General features: G+C 39.5%; 1 protein-coding gene across 5 annotated transcripts in view; it reads left to right on the top strand.

Moving 5' to 3' along the window:
• TP63 (tumor protein p63) overlaps positions 1-20,093 on the top strand; it is a 212,365-nt gene extending 192,272 nt beyond the window's left edge. For 3 of the 5 annotated variants that reach the window (XM_068281212.1, XM_068281209.1, XM_068281208.1), the window contains 4 exons: positions 8,742-8,899; positions 11,558-11,702; positions 15,115-15,208; positions 16,431-20,093. In XM_068281212.1, the coding sequence (XP_068137313.1) occupies positions 8,742-8,899; positions 11,558-11,702; positions 15,115-15,208; positions 16,431-16,727 (694 nt within the window). In that variant the 3' untranslated portion in view covers positions 16,728-20,093. Of the gene's footprint in view, positions 1-188; positions 4,430-8,741; positions 8,900-11,557; positions 11,703-14,069; positions 14,146-15,114; positions 15,209-16,430 lie in introns of those variants that run through there. The other 2 variants (XM_068281210.1, XM_068281211.1) reach the window with 2 other exon arrangements.
• The last annotated feature ends 1,024 nt before the right edge of the window (positions 20,094-21,117 follow it).

The raw sequence follows: 21,117 nt of genomic DNA, 5'->3' as shown, positions 1-21,117 counted from the left end.
GTAACTTGAGGCATACTGTGCTTCAGTTATCCTAGCAATTATGTTAATTAACAGTTTGGCAAAATACTTCTACATTGACCATCAATACATCATATTATCACACTGTGGTCATAGTGCTGTCATGGCATTTTTCAACTCTTCATGGTCATCAGCTCTTCTTCTTTTCTTCTCTGATTTCTCCTCTACAGGCTCCTAACGGCCTGTTTCCGGAATGAACTCATGGAACCCCGGGCAGATCTTCTGAAAGACACAACTACTTTCCCAAAACACTCCACATTCTCTCACCTCTCAATGTATCCATGAACTATACACTTTCTAACTACCCTACTCAGCCAGAGAATTTTAAGAGAAGGAACTTAAAATGGACTTCTTTTGGAGACTCGTTCTTCACCCTATAGAGAATAGTGCTTATGCTTAGGATATAGTTGTTTTTTTAACAAATGGTTCTACAACACTGATAACTCGGTTAAAGAACCTATTGATCAATGAAAAAACCTGGACTATTGCAAAATTGTGTTTTTACTATTATACTGTGTTAAATTGTATTTGAAATGTACATTGTACTATACAGGTTGGGGCATTTTATACAGGACTTACTTAAGTAAAAAAGTATTCTCTTAGGGTTTGGGTACACGGTTGCATTGCTGAGCTAATATGAGCAATGTGTACCAGTGTGCAATACACAGGGACATATACAGAAGTGTCTGATGGGAACACCTGTGCACTGCGCAGCAGTATGTTTCGACAATGCACTACTCAATATGCTTTTCTGTGTGTAATGCAGCACTTTACTGATCAGTATAGCCAAATGGGGTCAGCATTGCAATGGCGAGCAATTCAGGTGCTTTGCGTTTCTGTGTAACGCCCAGCCACCTGTGTACAGAGCAAAGCAAGAAGGTACCCAGGCTCTTAGTGGTTCTTTTCTGCTTTTTTGAGCTTATTACAAACTAGGATTCTGAATAAAATGCCAATTTAAGGGTCTGGTTTCAAGGTGGAAATTTTGTTTTACATTCCTACAGTACCTACTTCTTTCGGCCTCTTAAAAATGTTATGAGCTGCCAACAATATTTTAAAGTAAAGTGCGCTAAACCATAGTAATCATATTACACTTTGCTGGCGGCTTTGTTAGTGCATTCTTATAGGTTACTTTGGATTACTGCACTTTGACTTGTTGAATGAACCTAAATGCAGCTGTCTTAGGTATTTGGAATCTCCCTAAGGCATTCATTTTCAAGCCTTGTGTTTGACATATTATATGCACTGTTTGCATCAGAGATAACAATTTGCTTTGCCATGGTGCAGTAAAGCAAAAGTTGGGTGCACCTGTGATCTACTGAATTGATTAGTGATATTGCTAAACTGAATAATACAAAGGGATTTTCCAAGTGCATCACTCTAATATAAAAAGGCCTTAGTGATACCTTGTAGGAAAACTGTTTATTAGATGACATATTTAGCTTTTATTTGAATATTCAGGATATATGTAGCAGTTTTATGGTGAATGTAATTTTTTATGTAGCATTTTTATGAGGGACTCAAGTGTCGATCTGTCATTTAAACAGATTACTTTGTCATTTAGACCCTGCTTGCTGGCGACAAATGCTTGATTTGCCTTTGTGTATTGAGTAAATGTGTTGTTTTGTGTGAGAACGCTGACACAGGGTACTAGGGTGAATTGAATAACTCTCACACCTTGATTTTCACTGTCTTGCCTGGCCTCTCCTGACCATGACCCCATACCTAGTTGAACATTAATCCCATCCACCCATCCTATGCCTAACCTTCAGTCTCTTCCTTGTTAGTCTAACCCAGGTATGGACAAACTTGGCCCTCCAGCTGTTAAGGAACTACAAGTCCCACAGTGCATTGCAGGAGTCTTACAGCCACATTCATGACTCTTAAAGGCAAATGCATTGTGGGACTTGTAGTTCCTTAACAGCTGGAGGGCCAAGTTTGCCCATGCCTGGTCTAACCCAAACTATGACCACTTCCTAATGACCATCAATCATTAATTTTATGCCTAATGTTTGTCTCTCAGATACCTAACTTAAGCCTGACTGTTCACGCCATCTCAGTCCTAACTTAAACCTTAAAACTTAACATCTAACCCTGAACTGTATCCCAAGCTATCATTACACCTAGCATATTATAATGCTTCTTCCTAACTCTCACCTGTAGACAAACTGTAACATGCCCCTAACATTGCCTTAAAGTAGACTTGAGCTCTTGCACAGGACAGAAGGAAAAGAGAGATAAATGCACCCTGTATGTATTTAGATAGTTTAGCATGTCTAATCCCCTCTAATCTGTAAATAATCACCACTGTAATTTGATTTGTCATCTGTGTCAGCTCAGGAATATTTTCTGCCATGGCAGAGCAGCTAATTTGTAAACACAGGATGTTAACCCTATGCCTGCCAAGTAGACACACTGCCGATTTATTGCAGGATTTGTATCATCTGTAACAAGTTAACTATTTTCTTAGGTTAATATGCTGTTGCTTTTCTTTAAGAGCAGAAAGGAAGTTCTGAGTTCAGGTCCACTTTAAAGCATAACACTAACCCCTCCCCCACAACTTTGGCACACACTGGCTTTATATCCCCTGATACTAGCAATACTTACCCTGTGTTATGTGGAATCTTGATAATCAGTACAGGTGCTTCTCTGCACCCAGGTATACAGTGTCATAAGAAGCTGCTTCATGTTATATTTGCTGTGCTAGGTCTGAGCTGGTCTCAATTGTAAACATATATTTTTTTAAGATATTTTTGTGTATTGTAATAAAAATGTTGCATCCTGGGAAAAGGCGTTTTCCTAGCTGCTAATGCTTATGAATGCTGGTCATGTGAGATAATGTACAGATATACTGCTGGACAGATCTAGGTGAAAATGTGCACTGCTTTCTTTTTAAATGATGTTAAAGTATTGTCTGATGCTCTGTATGTCATTTCAGGCTGAAAACCATAGATTTTATAGAGCTTAAGTGAAACTAATAAATATATATTGCTCTAAAAACCAGCTCCATAATTCCATGAATCTTCATTGCCTGCATAGAGGACAGGGTTACTCTGCTCAGAGTCAGAGTTGGATTAAAATGTAATGGGACCCTAGGCGACCTAGTAGTTTTGGCCCCACCCCCCTGAAGTGGAGAGGGTTCAAAGAAGGTGGCAGGTGGGTCCCTTGGTCCCCACTAGGCCCCAAGCACCTGCTTAGGTTGCCTGGTGGATAATCCTGCTCTGCCCAGAGTTGATATCTGAGTGCTGGTGGTATCAGTCACTCACCAGCTCTCTTGCTTTCATTTGTCAATGTAGTACAGAAAGAAAACACAGCAAAAAAACATTAATTAGTGGATAATGCATGGCATAGAGGAAGTAATTACACTGTTCAATTCAAATGCATGCATACATTTTGTATACAGGGACATTTCTGGAAATCAGCCCCCCATGAAACCTTTAATGGGCTCCACAACTTCATGTCAACCTCCCCCCCCCCCCCCACTCCCCCCTGCCCAGTATAGCCATCACCACCAGCAGTGGCACTCCACCCAAATAAAAGGGAACTATTTCCATGTCCCCTCCCACCCAATGAGTTAGTGTTGCTCAGCACTGTCACCAATTTTATATTTACCTGGCGTGGCGCTAAGCTGTCCACTCCCCTTATCTGCTTCACTGTCCATTTCGGCATGTTCCTACAATTTTCACAGCCTTGTCTCACTGCCAGTCAGGAGCTTCTGTGGAATCTGCAGAAAAGGACTGTGTGACGTAGATGTGATGGGGAGAGAGATAGATGGAAGGAGAAGGCCACTGCTCATTGGGACAGTGCTTCTCTGCACGTACTTTAATAGCAGCTACTGAGAGACCACTGGAGGGAAAGCACAAGGATGAAGACAGATGACCTTTGACCCCCTCGGTGGCTGCATGGTCTGACCCCTGGTAGTTACACCACTGGATAGATAGTTGTGCAGGCAACGTATGTGGGTTTGGGGATTCAGTAAGCAGTGGGTGCTTACTTACCAAATTTGGAAAAAGAAGTGATGTTTAATAAACTATAACACCAACAAAGTATCAGCTTTTAGCAATTCAATGTGGACAGATTAAGCTAAAGAGAATTGTTGTGGATGATGACATAACATTGTTTTTTTTTAATATGTGGATCATGATAAACCATTGTTTTTTTTACCCAAATTACTGAATAAAAAGCATTCTGTTCCCACTTCTGCCTTTCACACCCTTGATTCTGTAAGATATTAGTGATAGTACTACTCATACTGATGTCTGTACTGTGTACTTCCTTACATTTACCATGGTTATAATTCTATAGATGACTCTGCTAAGAATTTGACTTTCTGAACTAAAATGTAGTGACTGTTAAATTAAAAGGTGGAAAATATGAATGCTGTTAGTTAGATTCCACTGGATTTCCCCTTGGCATCCTCTTGAAGCACCATTTCGAGTGGCTACATGTTCTTTAATTGCTAATAAATATTTATGTTCGTTTATCTTGGACATCAGATGTCTTTTTCTTCCAGTTCCTGTTCTTTGTATTGTACTCAAGCCAGACTTATCATAAGGTCACTGAGACTAAACTTAACATTAGCTGCCTGTTTAGCAGACTTAAATCATCTATAAGGCAATCAACCAAAATTAATAGTTGCCATGTATGGATATCCAGATTCTTGAATACATTCCTAAGAAAAATATTGATTAAGTCTGTAGAGATAGGGTAGGATGAACATAACTCAAACATCAAATCAGAGTCAAAGCTACCAATTCTGTGTGTATTGTTTCATAATTTGTTAGGTTACTCATGTTGACATATAATTTTCATCAACCAAACCAGTCAATATCTATCGTTGAAGGGTATGGTTATATAGCTGTGGACACTTTAGTTGGGTATTCCAGTCATTATTATATATGTATAGCTGGCCTTAGTTAATAGTAACAATAGCAACTAAGTATAGTTTATAGTAACTATAGTAACCAACTATAGTAATATTTTTAGGACAGACTTTCAAATTGTATTCAGATTTCCAAAATGAAATTATATGAAATTATACATTTTCTATTAATACATACTATAAGCATTCAATCATTTTAAAAGTGAGAAAATACAAAAGATAACTTAACTGGCTAAGAGAATGAAGACAACGTGTTTAACAGCTTCAATGATAAAAGAGATCTCTATAAACAGCTTATCACTGTTAACTTAGCAGGAGGTAAAAACACCTTCTAAAAGTAGATAGTACATTTAGAGTCATGGAAAAAAAACATGTGAAGAAAGTAATGATTTGCTTTGTTAGCTTTTTGTGCACATATAAACAGTTTTCTGTACTCTGTGTTCAAGCAGAGAGCTGTGAGAATTTGGGTTAATTTACATTATGCAGTGCATGTGACTGTGCATGGTACCACAATGCAGAGTTACTCACAGTGCTGTGCACCACACGAATGGAACTGTCAGACATTGCTTTCTATGCAGTGAGTGATGTCCATGCATATCCCACTCCATTGTTGTACTTTTGTGTGTTGTACTGCACTGCACATAGTATGAACAAGTCTAATGAAAGAGACACTGAAGCGGAAAAAAAAAAACTAATGATATAATGAATTGGTTGTGTAGTACAGATTATTACTAGAACATTAGTAGCAAAGAAAATAATCTCAAATTTTTATTTTCAGTTATATAGGTTTTTTCTTTATAGCATTGCATCATTCTCTAATATTTGCAGTTTACACACTACTCAGCATTCTAAATGATTTTACAGAGCAGGCCAGTGAACTCTTGAACTATCCTCTGCAAGAAAAAAAAAACAGTGACTGACACTTGAGATAATAAGCTTCAGAAGACAGAGTTCTCTGCAACTTTGAAAGTCGGAGAGATCAGTGGCTCTTTTGCATAGATAACAACTGGAGTTTCTTAACTCTTCTTGTACTGGAAACAATATTAGACTTATGTATCTGCTCCTAATGCTTTATTTCTTAGCTGTACTACACATACAAATCATTATATCATAATTTTTTGGCTTCAGTGTCTCTAACATGTCTTGAGGGTTTTTCTATACAGCCACAGTCTTCCTTCTGCTGCAGTTGTATTCAGTTGTAATGTTAGGCACATGCTGAATGTCAGTACACTCATCTGAACTCATCTGGCTACAAAAGCATCCCAAACTTTACATCATAGTCTGCATATGTGCTATATGAAATGCCATACACAGGATGTTAATGTAACATTAGGCAACCATGTAAGGTTGAGAATTTCCCATACCAGTTAGAAGTACCCTTTGAGTGTATTGAAGTATTAAAGTTTCAGGTGCCACAAGCTGAGAAATACTGTTCTATACCTTCCCAGCTACAGCAGTGAACTAAGACTGGAATCTGAGGTATGAAATCAAATCTCCATGTCCTGCAGTCTGTGCCTGAGGCTATGTGCTCATTGCCTCCTCCACTTGGCTTGCTGCCCTATACCTGGAGGGAAGAGAATGATTGCATCTCTCCACATACCTGCCCGGAAGATGTGTGAGCTGATACTGAAGCGATAGAGACAGGAAAAATAATCACACGTTCCTCATAGCAGTCCTAAAATGGAAACTCTGAACTTCCCCAGATCTTCACATAAGTGGAAAGAAAGCATTACAGGGTCACAGCATCAGCAGGGAACATTAAAGAATTTTAAAATGATTTTAACCAAATGAATCTTAGGTAAGCATGCACGCACACATGCTAAAGAAACCATGTCACCATTTTTACAAATTATGAAGTGCATTTAGATTTATAAAAGAAGATATTTTGGCTTAGTTTGACTGCACTCCTCATTTCAAGGCAATGTACCATTAGTAAAATACGTAGATGTACAGTACTGATACACTGGGAAGAAAAAATGGGGGGAAAATGAAGCTCTTCGCTCACCTGGATATTTACTTTGATTTATCTCACCCTAGTACACTAGGGCCCATATGCAATTAACTTTTTCTCCTCAGTTTTTTCAGTCAACTTCATTTTAAAATTACTTTTCAACACTTTACAATTCAAAAAGTACCAAAACGTAGGCCAGAAGTAGTATTAAAATTATATTGAGTATTTTCATGCTTGCTGGTGGATTAAAGAGACTCTGAAGTCTCGTAAAAATACTGTTTTAAGAATGTGTTTAACATTACTGCCCTACCTAAACCAACGCATCCCCGCCGCTGTAATCTAACTAAATCCCCCCTAACTCCCTGGGGGGCAAATCCGGGCAGCGCTTCCGTGAGAGGCAGAGCTATGAGCCGCAGCTATCAGCCCGAATCGCCGCCTCTCCCCCGCCCCTCTCAGTCTTCCATCACTGATAGGGGTGGGGGAGAGACGGAGATACACGGGTGATAGACGCGAATGGAGGCAGAGCTGTGGCTGAAAGCAGCAAAATCCACGACCAAGAAAGTTGTGGATTTTGCGGGGGAGAGGGAGAGGGGAGTTAGGGGGGGGATTTAGTTAGATTTCAGCAGCGGGGATGCGGCGGTTTAGGTAGGGCAGACATGTTAAACAAATTTTTTAAATAAAAACATGATTTTTAGGAGACTTCAGTGTCTCTTTAAAATGCATTTTATTTACATGGTATGGAAATATCACCTAGGAGAAAACACAGGAGAAAAATTCAATTGGATATGGGCTTTGGGCAGCTATTCAATTACCTCTTCTCCTGAGTTTTCTCACAGGAGATACAGTAAATGTGCATCTTATCTACAAAATGATTTTTCAGCACCTGGCAAATTAAAAAGTACCACAAATAGACAAAGACGTAATATCAAACTAGGGGTATTTTCTTCTTTTGAAAGATGTTTTATTAAAAAAGTGTGAAAACATCTCCTAAGATAAAACTAAGGAGAAAAGTTAATAGGGGCCTAGGTATGATAAGGCGAGAAATAATGTATGTTTTAAAATTATGATAAGGCGAGAAATATCTTTGCCCATTTGAAGATAACAGTGGAGAGTTTCACATGCCAGCTGCAAAATTTTTATTTTTTTAGTATGCTTTTGTAGACTAAAGCTCAGGTTTGTTATATACATTAATTTAAATGGACATTGAGATGTTGCTTACATAAAGAAGGGAGATAAAACCCAATTGACTCTAAAATGGAGGTTCGTAGTTTTGCTGAACCAGGTGTAGGCTCCAGCATCCTGAACATAACTGGACAAGTCCCAGGAGCCAGAAAGCAAAGGCTCCTTGAAAATCCCAGCTTAAGTTTGTGTGTCCTGTTAACTATTTGACAAACATTGACCCATATGCAATTCACCTTTTCACCTGAGTTATCTCTTAGAGATCATTTTCATCTTCTCTTTAAACAAATTTTTCAGGATTTTACAATTGAAAAAGTACCCATAAGTTAGTGAAAAATTGCTATGAAACTTATTTTTAGTATTTTCTTGCTTTCTGGTGGCTTAAAAGGCATTTTATGACAAGTTGTGGAAATATCACCTATGAAAAACTCAGGAGAAAAAGGTGAATTGCATATAATGGTTCTTTGTCTCAAATATGAAAGTCTATATCTGAAGCGCCTTTGAGGTGTGGCTTTTATTAAATGTTTTCAACCATGCGTTCAGCATTCTTAGCCCCACTATTGAAAGATAAATAATAGCACTAATGACTGTTTTGCATAATGCATTCCAACATTTTTCAAAACCATCATTGATATCAGCACAATTTGCAGTGAATAGAAGCATACTGTGTACTCTGTGAAGTTCCTAACCCTCTTATCTATCTCATCTTTGCAGGACTTCAATACAAGCCCAGCCTTCCTTTGGCTCAGTCTCCCCACCCCTGAGTAAGATGAATAGTATGAACAAACTACCTTCTGTCAGCCAGCTGATGAACCCACAACAGAGGAATTCCCTTACTCCAAACACCATGTCTGACGGAATGGGGTCAAACAGTAAGTACGGTGCCTTCATGCTCACTGGGTATTTCATGTGTCATATGGCATTTGTATTTACATATAACTAAAAGGAGACATGATTGAATTCCTTATCCATCAGCTCAACTTTTGTTCCAGTTCAGATCCCCTGGTTTTCATACGTTAACAATACTGATATTGTAAAAGACTTACAAGGTATAAGAATCTAGGAGATATGGGAATTGTACATGTTGCTCTTTATGTTGCATAGATTTTTTTTTGTTTTGTAGCTGTTTTAAATCAATAGCTGTAGGTATGAGTGTGTGTATATTGTTGCATTTAGGCTGCTTACACACCAAGACGTTACAGGCGCACGTTAGTGCGCCTGTAACGCTCCCCCAACGCACAGCAATGTAACACAAGTGGGCTGTTCACACAGCCCACGTTGCGTTACATGTAACGCTGCACGTTCTGTGCAAAGTGCAGCATGCTACGGCGTTGGAGCGGCTATAGCCGCGTTAGACTGTTTGCACATGCGCAGTGGGGGGCGGAGGAGGCAAGGAGAGCCAGCTACAGTAGCCGCGCACATGGCTACTTAATATTCACTGCACTGGCGGGCGCTGATTGGCCGGCGGGACCACGTGATGCGGAGTGTCTCGCTCCGCATCACGTGGCCCCACTGGCCAATCAGCGCCACTCTGGGAGACATTATAGGACTCGAGCCGCCTAACGCGGCTCACTCTACCGTCGGCTCTTGCAGCACCATACGTTGTGTTAGGTGCACGTTATGCGACCTTAACGTGCCACCTAATGCAACGTCTTGGTGTGCAAGAAGCCTTAAAGCAATTAGCAGCACCCTTTATAGTCTCTTTTCAGCTGTAGTGCCTATTCACAAATGGAATGAATGGCAGCTAACCTTCTTTAGGACACTGTAGTTAACTCATCATTCTTCCCCTCCAGCCAGAAGGATCATCTTTCAAGTTTATGAAAGTGCTGTGTTTTGCAATCTGTGCTGAAAACAAAACGTACATGACTGAAAAAATATGTAACATGAGCATTTTCCCGTTTGCCTTACATTCAGCATAATAGCCCATCGCTTCCTTGCTTGTGGCACAAACATTTGGCAGATGTGCAAATGTCTTCCAATAAGCTGAGATGATAGATTTTCTTTCCTGCAGGCAGTCTGGCACTCACTATTCGGTCTTCAGTAGATATTGTTCACCTGGTCTCCCATCTGGTATCATAAGATAGTAGACATAATTTCAGCCGAAATCATTGTCTGATAGTCACACCACCATGCCCAGTGTGCTACAAAGCTATGAAAAAATCATTGTCTGATAGTCACACCACCATGCCCAGTGTGCTACAAAGCTATGAAAAAATCATTGTCTGATAGTCACACCACCATGCCCAGTGTGCTACAAAGCTATGAAAAAATCATTGTCTGATAGTCACACCACCATGCCCAGTGTGCTACAAAGCTATGAAAAAATCATTGTCTGATAGTCACACCACCATGCCCAGTGTGCTACAAAGCTATGAAAAAAGCTATGGTGCCGTGGCCTCACCAAACGCTCTCTCCTGCCTCTACCACTCCTACAAAGAATAGGTACTCCTGATCATTACCTGACTGATATATGGATTATTAATCAATTAATCAATCAATCAATCAATGGTTTTTTAACAAATGTAATTAGATATACTTCTTTTTTTCAGATTATGTTAGTAAGCGTCTTATGCTGTCTGCTCAGTTATTGGCTCTCTTCACAGTGGTGCATTGTGGTGTAACAACCGCTTTCCACACTGCAATGATTGTTTTGTCTTTGCATTTAAAGGATGAGGTGTGAGGAAAAAAGTTCTATTTTACTTACCTGGGGCTTCTTACAGCCTTACAGGTCCCTCCATTTTCTGCCGATGTTCACTGTTGTGCCTCTGTGCCCCTCTAAAAGTTTGCTGACTGTACCAATTGTGGGCTACAACCCCTGTGGCCAGGAGCACTCTGCAATTGAGGAGGTGCATGGCCTAGAATGCGCATATGCAGTTGCCCACTACTGGCAATTTTTTTGAGTGGCACAGCGGAGAAAACCGGGAGGAAACCGAGGGACCTGTAAAGCTACAAGGGCTGGAAAAAAGCTTCAGGTAAATATGATAAAACAGGTTCCTGGTCTCAGGTTTGCATTAAATCTAAATTAAAAAATGATGGTAGTTCTATGGGCATCACCTCCATTGCTTTTATATAATTTTATCACACATGCAGAGAGTGCACTTATTTAAAGGACCACTTTAGCAAATATTTTGATGCTCTGATTCCTTTATAGCCATCCATGTAATAGCATCAGAACAAACAGAATAAAACACACATGAACTATGTTCCCCTTGTGTTATTGTGCTTTGTAAAGCGCTGCGGAATATGCTGGTGCTATATAAATAAAAAATAATAATAATAATCTTTTGTGGGGAGAAAAGGCACAGAAACTTTACTAGACTACTTATCTATCAGCTCCCCATTTGTCAGATCTCTTTCATCTGACAAGACTTCTGGGCCACTGAACGTTTTTGTGCTGAAAAGTTACACAGTGACATGGGGTGTTCCAACATGACAGACAGACTGAACTCATTTAGGTTAAATATACCATCTACTATATCTGTATTTGCAATGACATTTTATACAGCATATTTGTATTCTCTTCTTACCAGTTAACATGATGGGCGCGCACATGTCACTACCTGGTGATCTTAATGGACTGAGCCCACCTCAGACACTGCCTCCCTCCCTTTCTATGGCATCCACATCCCACTGCACGCCACCTCCCCCATATCCCACTGACTGCAGCATCGCCAGGTAAGACTGCAATGTAATGCAAGTTATCTGTAGTACATCTTTATCAGCATCTCTGGGAAAAACAATTTGAGTAATATAAACGAAGATTTATATTTTACATTTTAAGTACTAGTAGATTTAAAGGCCAACTAAACCCATTATTGAACAAAGCAATTTCTTAAAGCAATGCTTATACTTCTACCTGTCAAGCATTACCTTTGCAAATTTGTCTTTCACATTCAAAATTCCATTGTATAGCTCTGCTTGCCTGCAGCTAAGCATCTATACCCATACAGGCTTCAGAAATCTCCTGCCTGTCTAGTTTCTCCTTTACAGATTAAGGTCTTATAGTTTCTTAGTACTTTCTGTGATCTGCAAGTCCTGCTTCCTTCCGTAGACACATGGTTTCTACTGTAATGCAGGGATGGTGGGAAATCTAGTCAGACATTTAGGTTCCTGCCTGCTTTGGATGTAACCTGGTCACACCTGATTGACCCGCCCAACATCTGCACCCAGAGAGGAGAGGATGCAGACTGTACTGCAGTTCCATGCACATTTGCCCATTGAAAAAGATATTCTCTCCACCACTTTGCTTTTATGAACTGTATATTATCATATTGATTGCTATTAGGACATAATTAGGCCTTGTTCGATTTTGGGTTTAGTTGAGCCTTAAAGATGAGAATGAATGAAGGGGCATTATTTAAATAACTACTTTTTTTCTGTAAATGCATAAAGGATTTTTACAAATGTTATGAAAAAGACATCCATTCCTTGCATTTATCAAGGCTATGCTCACACTTTCCAGACCTGAATTAGTTTGGTAGCTTTAGAGCAACTCAGTTTTTGATTGTGGCAACGTTTATGTTCAATTTAATAAATGGGTCTGGGTGAGAAGTGGGAGAGACTGACTAGTATTATGTTATATAGTATATGACTCCCTTTTACATTACAATTTTCACTTTTGGTAAAGTAAGCCTGTATACGCTACAATGACCCACATTTTGATATACTGTACCAAAGTCAAAGTGTATTATAGCACCCCCCCCCCCCCAAAAAAATATGAATATATATATATATATATATATATATATATATATATATATATCACCACTTGTGCTATCAAATTGCATCTATATACTCCAAGGAGAACAGATTGCAAAGTGATAAAAACTGAGAAGAAAAGTTAGATTTGGTTTGCTAAGATCACACTATGCACATTATGTAACACCAATGTGCTATAGTGCACACATAATGCAACATGCACTCTGCACATTATATTGTGCCTATTATTTTTCCTAACATGAAGAGTGCTACAGTAAAATGCTCAGTCATTAATGCACAAATTATCTAGAAGTACACTGTAGGAAGTGCATTAGGATATTGTTGTAATCCAAAATGCAGAGATATGAATATTTCCCCTTAGAACTGTATGGAGTGTGTGTTCCCATGGAGCAAAGCAGCCCACAGCAATGTGCATAGTGTGAACGTGCCTTAAAAACTGTAAACCTGTATACAACACATTATATAACACAAGCTCTGACATCAGAGCGTTCCACAAACTAGCATGCACTGCAACTATGCCATACCTTCACTGGAGGAAATGTATTATTATTTTTGTTTCCGGTGGGTCCCTTTTTGGGGGGAATACTTCACCAAGAGTGAAAATGTTTTTTTCAGAAATCAAGTTCATTCTGTGTTATGTTGGATGGTCTATCCATCCAGCATTCAGTTCTGCATGTTGGTCGTTGAATCAACCCTTTAAACAGAGTCTGTTAATCAAGCTAGTTGATGTTGTGTAATAACCGTATGCATGTGACTATCCCACTTAAAGGGATACTGTAGGGGGGTCGGGGGAAAATGAGCTGAACTTACCTGGGGCTTCTAATGGTCCCCCGCAGACATCCTGTGTTGGCGCAGCCACTCACCGATGCTCCGGCCCCGCCTCCAGTTCACTTCTGGAATTTCTGACTTTAAAGTCAGAAAACCACTGCGCCTGCACGCCCGTGTCCTCGCTCCCGCTGATGTCACCAGGAGTGTACTGCGCAGCCACAGACCATACTGGGCCTGCGCTGTGCGCTCTTGATGACATCAGCGGGATCGAGGACACGGCAACTTTAAAGTCTGAAATTCCAGAAGTGAACCAGAGGCGGGGCCGGAGCATCGGTGAGTGGCTGCGCCAACACAGGATGTCTGTGGGGGACCGTTAGAAGCCCCGGGTAAGTTCAACTCATTTTCCCCTGACCCCTCTACAGTATCCCTTTAAGCATAGCATGGTTGTTGTGTAACTCTTCTCATGTGCCTTCTGCATCTTTAACTGCTCAAAATATATAAATCAAATCAGACTATATGAAAAGTAAGGGGTTGTATTTTGCACCCCCCTTACAGTCACCTGGGCTTGGATTCATCCCCCGCCCCTAATCAATTTGTGCATGCGTATGGACAAGTAAAAGAAAGACGTGAGGTGAGATAACACTAGTTTTACATCTTCAACCAAAATCCTTTGCTAGTGTCTGTTTAAACATACTTGTGGCTAACATGGTGGCTCTGTTTGGGGCACTTTATGCTGATACAACGTAGGTGGTTGCATCCTCTCCTCTATGGGATGAGTGACAATTTTAGCAAAAGTTATTTTTGCATTGAACTGTACATTGAAAATTTTCGCAAAACTATATTGATTTTTTTTTTTTTTAAGACAAACATTTCTGCAAAATTTAGAACTTACCTTCAATGCATTTTGAAAAATATATATATTTTCTTGAACTAATTAACTTTAAAAAGCTTTGATAAATGTTGGCATACCCAATCATTTAAATGCATTGTGAGAAAAAAAAAATGTTCCCTGTCCATGGACTTTGAAGCATTTTGCAAAATTGTCTTTTCCCTCACCCAAGGATTTTTGCAAACATTCTCATTTTGGGTAAAAGCAAGTTTTGTGAAAATTTTGGCGAAATGAATATGGCCATATGGCCTCATCATTAACTAGAAGTGCCCAACTTCTTTGCCACTCTTAACTATGCTGCTTGCTTGGTCAAATGCTGTACTCCTTGCCATCATACTCCTCCTGAATTGTCTTTCCTGGCTATCTACCTCTTCTATCAGTGGGACCTTCCAGTTCTGATGCTTCTCTACATGTGTCTGAACATTCCACTGAGCAGAACTTCTACCATCTATAGCTGACACTGGAAATCAATATCTTAGTGAAATGCTGTGCAGACTGCATGTGACCATAGAGTGGCCTTGATAATGATACACATAACTGATAGCTATACACATAGTAAGTGCCACTCTTAAGGTTCACCAGCCTGCAGAAGCCAAAAGATTCAGAAAGCACACAGCTAATTTATTGTTCATGATATTACTCTAAAGATATGGACCTCTTATTTTCAGGAGTTAATTGCAATTTCATTAACAACTCTTCTTTCTTCTCCAGTTTTTTAGCGAGATTGGGATGTTCATCTTGTCTGGACTTTTTCACTACCCAGGGCCTGAGCAGCATTTACCAGATAGAGCATTACTCAATGGAGGTGAGCATTAATATAACAAATCTTTCAATGGAAATGAATGGAGAATTTGAAGAAGACCAATCAAAAATGCACACTGGTCTGAATCTGGGCCCTCCACTTTTGAAATGCTGCCGCAAAGAAGGTTTCTGTGTCTGCCGAAATTATAAACTATCTTTTATATGAGAAGCATTGCCTATTCTATTGCTGGCTGTGTTTCCATTAGAGATATCTCATTTTTTCCCCTCTTGCTTCGAGATTCGGCCATAGTGACAATAAGCGATAGGTGGGGGATTCCAAAATGCTATAGTAATCATAGACACAGGAATTGTGTGTGCCCCAAAAACCTTTAGTACAGTGTTGCTAAGGCTGCAAACAAAAGCAATTTGAGCTTGAGTTTTGGAAATTTGGGGGTTGTTGCATATTAAAATGGAAAAATAATTACATAAAATTGTAACAAGACTTGAGCAGCAACCATTTCCATTCTTAAGCAGAAATAGAGGCGGTTCACACGGGATTCTGCTTGGCTTCTCGTCTAAATGCTTTTCAAACTTTTTCACTCTGTAGGGGGCCATGAAAAAGCAATCCTGGAAGCTACATGTTGCTTCCAAGATCGGCAAAGCGCCGGCAACAAATGGGAATAAAAATGCAGCATTTGCATGAATAAACGACATTAATAAAAGGGCAGCGCTTAGCAATGAGTGCCACAGCCGACATTTACAGCCTAGGAAATATTAGTGTGAACTGGCCCTAAAAATAGCATCTGCTGGTGAATAGAGATGATCAATGAGATGCAAATTCTTCCAACATCATGCAATTTTTTTTTAGTGTTGAAAAAAAGACTATGTGTTACCTTTAGGTTGATCTCCCCTCCTTCCTATCCTTATGATAGCAGAAACCAAAGGTGAAAATACATTATGCAAATTTCTTTAATTTCATTCAATTTTGTGATTGTTTTGAGGATTTAAACCAATAGAACAATCGGATTGCATCATGTGTGTCCACCTATAGACAGAAAATGATGGCAAATCTTGGTAAATCAAAGCAGCCATTGGTTTCATTCTTTCTTCACTTTGTCTAAAGGTTAAAGAAAAAAATATCAAAAGATGATTAGTGATTGGTCCCTGTGAATGTCTGCTTTGCCAACTGCCTTTACCTATGACCTATCCACAGGAAAGTTTGTAATTTGTTGAGACCTTGGTTGCACTTATATTTCATACCTTATTTTTTTTTTATGTTTTGAAAGGACTTGATTAGCCTGAAGATTCCCGAGCAGTTTCGTCATGCAATTTGGAAAGGTTTATTAGAGCACAGACAGATCCATGACTTCTCCACTCCTCCCCACTTGCTCCGGACAGGCGGCAGTGCTTCTACTGTCAATGTGGGAGGCAATGAATCCCGCGGTGAAAGGGTCATCGATGCCGTGCGCTTCACACTTCGCCAGACCATCTCCTTCCCTCCACGAGACGACTGGAACGATTTCAATTTTGATATGGACACTCGCAGAAACAAGCAACAGCGCATAAAGGAAGAAGGAGAATGACTATGTCCTTACAGCTTCCCTGATATATAAGTAGCCATATGTCCATCACGTTCTAAAACTAAAGTCAATTTAGACCATCTTTTACTACTGTATTTATGTGTGTACATATATACATATATATATTAATGTAAAGTGGATATGAGGTTAAGGAAGGACATAACAACATACACAACATAGTAATCAACTGGGTTGTTGAATGTTGTGGCAAAAGCCATTCATTTCTTTAACCTCAGTCATCATTGTATAGCACTGGGTCATCTAGCTTTGTATAGGACTGAAGCATCAGAACATATAAGGAGCTAAAGTACAAGAAGCCAGAGAGTACAAATACCGGGTAGAGGATGATGATGATGATGTGCCTGAACCAGCCCAGAGAACTGCTACGTGCTTCGTCATTACCAGAGGCAGCTCTTGTTTCTATAATTCAGCATATCCATTATTTAGCACTATTGGAGGTTACATTTCATTCGGCCAAGGATAGGTTACGTTTTTTCTTAGATTATATATGTAATGTTTTTTTATTATGAACACTACAACACCGAAGGCCTGAATTCACCCAGTGTGTACCAATGGTTCCATAACTACCCTTTATTAAAGGATCAGAAGGAAGGTGGGGGCCATTTTCAAAGCAAACGCTTATGGATACATTGCACTTATTAGATATTTTAACCTGCTTGACATTATTTTTAGCAAAAGTTCCTCAGTCTGTACAGTTCAGACTCTTAAGCCCCATACAGCCCTTGTAGACTTCTAAGCAATATTAGTTTGGCAGGACATTTAGTGACATACTGCTGCGTGGGTGCACAGGGATCTGTAAATGTCCATGTCCCCATGCTTTCAGCAAGAAAAAAAAGCATAGCCAGATTATGATGTTTCTGATCAGTGCATGTAAAGTACAACACACTCTACAGAAATCAGGACTTTGCACCATTCATTTTTCCCTTCTGTCTTCTTTTTGTGTGTGTTTGGGAACTGACACCATGACTACCGAGGATGTGGCAGAGGAGCAATCGAGAAGCACTAACTGGAAATATTTCTGTAAGCAGGAGCCCTTTGCTTCCAGAGACTATTTTTAATCAGTAATGATTGCCTATGGCCAAAGTATTGATAGGTATAAAGTTACTGCAATTCTGGGGAATTTTAATCAAGCAAAAAAGTTTGCATTGTGTTTCTGGGTGAGAGGATACTCAACCCACCATAATTAGTGCTGCCATTTTTCAAGAAACTGGGAGAGACCTCTTTTATTTGTATTGTATTACACGGCACTGCCAACAATTACTGACACAATCTGGGTATCACACAATGCTCATCTCAGTAAGTAAGCTGCCCCCAGTGTTACAAGACACTGCCAAAGGCCACTAGTGTGTTAAAAGTCCATCACAGATGACTCAGACATGGCAGGAGATTTGAAGTTCTCTCAGATGTTAGTACATGTGTTATGCTACGTGGAAAAGATTGGCATACAATAATTCAGATTGCTCATCATTCACCTGTTTTCTGGCCTCCACGTAATGTCTATGACTATCCTTTGGTGGGCCTTTTCAGGGCCCAGTGCCTACAATTAATGTATCTCTTGTGATGGATATTTAAAGACAGGGACGGATCTGGGGGGGAGGGGGGGCAAGCGGGCATCTTGCCCCAGGTGCAGTTTGTTGAATTCTTAAAAAGGCGGCAAAATTTGGATGGGGAATGGCAGTTTAGGTGCCAAAACCTGACCTTGCTCCAGGCGCAACTTGGTCTAGATCCGTTCCTGTTTAAAGACTAAACCATTGAAGGCTTCTCTCTGAGATGATGAGCACTTCTAATAATTTGGCACATTTGCTATTGCATGAGCATATTTATTTTAGTATATCTTTGTGATTTCCTCTTCTTTAGAGAAAATGGAAATATTTATCTGCCTCAAGGGACAAATGTGATGCATGGTTATGCACTCAAGAACGGGGAGATGTCTTACCACCAGTCATTGTGGATGAGACATCTGCCAGCCTATTGCCAACATTAGACTGTCTCTGGAGCAATGCAGCAATAAACATGTAGGAGGCTTACTACTGTTCAGAGGGTTTGTGCCATTACTCTTATAGTAATTCCACAGTTGTAGTTCTAGAGAGGGTTTTTTTTAGTAGGGTGACTGACCATAAAGTTTATAGTGTATAGATCACTCGATATTAAAATGCATTTTGGGATAGCAGGTCTTCCACAAGAGGTATTAATATAATATCTTTTTTTTTAATCTGGACTCGTTTTCATATGTTTTATTAAACAATTTTGTATATATTAAGATTCTGAGTCCTATATTTCAAACATGTCAAAACTACTGAAACAGGATGGCAGCAGGCAGCTAGTGAGCTATTTTATGTCCCTCAAGTGATGGGCAAACTGACTTAGGTTCATTTCACCAGATGTTTGTAGAAATGATGACTGGCACAACAAACTCTACTTAGCAAACTGCTAAAGATGTTTTTAAAGACATTACCTGGGACTTGAAACTGGTATAGGAGAATGCCAGCTTCATCAACCTAGCCTTTTAGGAACTGCAAATTCCATTTTTAATTACAAAAAATGGAATTTGAGAATTTTTACGAGCACTAGAATAGAGGTCCAAGCTATATTATCTGCGGAAAGGAGAAGCAGAGCTGGAAATGTTCAAAGCCCCTCTCTCGTCTTGTCCTCAGACGATCTTGAACACTATCTACTTTTTTTTAGTCATGTTGAGAAATTATCATTAATATAGGATGTCCAATCATCATTGCTCAGAGCTAAACTGTATGATAGGAGGAACACAGCATGGTGTTGTTATAGATCAGTGTTTCCCAACCCTATTTCTAAGTCCCACCTAATTGCACGTTTTGTGAACAGCTCTAGATTTGTTGGTTGGACTTCATAATGGGTTTGGCAAACATTGCTATAGACAGCACATATGGGCCAGCCTATAATAATGAAAGAGTGGAATTCTAGTAGCTTAAAATGAACATTTATTTTTCTAGCTGAGAATCTCTCCCCTTTAAAAACCCCTTCAACAGTTTGCTGAGTGGTTACTCAAACTTGGGCCATAGTGGCCAATTCTTATTTGTTATCTGTTATTTTGTTCTGACTGAAGACCAGGTTTGGGTGGATCCCATAGCTCATCGCTACACACAGGTTTTAATAATACATTCTGAGTGTCAATTGCAGGTAAACTGAAAATCTGGGAATGTTCTGCCTCCTGCAGGAGAGCAATTTCACACCTTTTTTTTACAGCACTGAATCCCGTATGTGGCCTTGATTTTTTTTAGCCTAATGAAATAAAGCCATATTTTTTTGTAAATATTTTGTATAATGACAAAATAAGCATAAATGTGTTTATTTCTAAATAAAATTAAAATTATATATTTGCTTTGTGATTCATTCATATAGCACATAAAAAGTGGTCTGAAATTCAGCATTTCTACTTTGCTCTAAAAGATTCATGGTTACATAGTTATTTGGGTTGAAAAAAGACATACTTCCATTGAGTTCAACCAGAGAACAAGTACAACACCAGCCTGCTCCCTCACATATCCCTGTTGATCCAGAGGAAGGCGAAAAACCCTTACAAGGCATGGTCCAATTAGCCCCAAAAGGGAAAAAATCCTTCCCGACTCCAGATGGCAATCAGATAAAATCCCTGGATCAATATTGCTGGGCATTACATAGTAATTGTAGCCATGGATGTCTTTCAACACAAGGAAAGCATCTAAGCCCCCTTTAAATGCAGGTATAGAATTTGCTATAACTACTTCCTGTGGCAGTGCATTCCACATCTTACTCACTCTTACTGTAAAGAACCCTTTCCTAAATAAATGGCTAAAGCTTTTTTCCTCCATGCGCAGATCATGCCCTCTAGTCCCTTGAGAAGGCCTAGGGACAAAAAGCTCATCCGCCAAGCTTTTATATTGCCCTCTGATGTATTTATACATGTTAATTAGATCCCCTCTAAGGCGTCTTTTCTCTAGACTAAATAAACCCAGTTTATCTAGCCTTTCTTGGTAAGTGAGATCTTCCATCTCACGTATCAATTTTGTTGCTCGTCTCTGCACCTGCTCTAAAACTTCAATATCTTTCCTGTAATGTGGTGCCCAGAACTGAATTCCATATTCCAGATGTGGCCTAACTAGAGAGTTAAACAGGGGCAATATTATGCTAGCATCTTGAGTTTTTATTTCCCTTTTAATGCATCCCAAAATTTTATTAGCTTTAGCTGCAGCGGCATGGCATTGAATACGATTATTTAACTTGTTGTCGATGAGTACTCCTAAGTCCTTCTCCAAGTTTGATGTCCCCAACTGTATCCCATTTATTTTGTATGGTGCTAGACCATTGGTATGACCAAAATGCATGACTTTACATTTTTCAACATTGAATTTCATCTGCC

This window comes from Hyperolius riggenbachi, chromosome 4, assembly GCF_040937935.1.
Source record: "Hyperolius riggenbachi isolate aHypRig1 chromosome 4, aHypRig1.pri, whole genome shotgun sequence".
Lineage (NCBI taxonomy): Eukaryota > Metazoa > Chordata > Amphibia > Anura > Hyperoliidae > Hyperolius > Hyperolius riggenbachi.
Note: the sequence above shows the minus strand (reverse complement) of the source record. Positions and strands in the feature narration are given on the sequence as shown.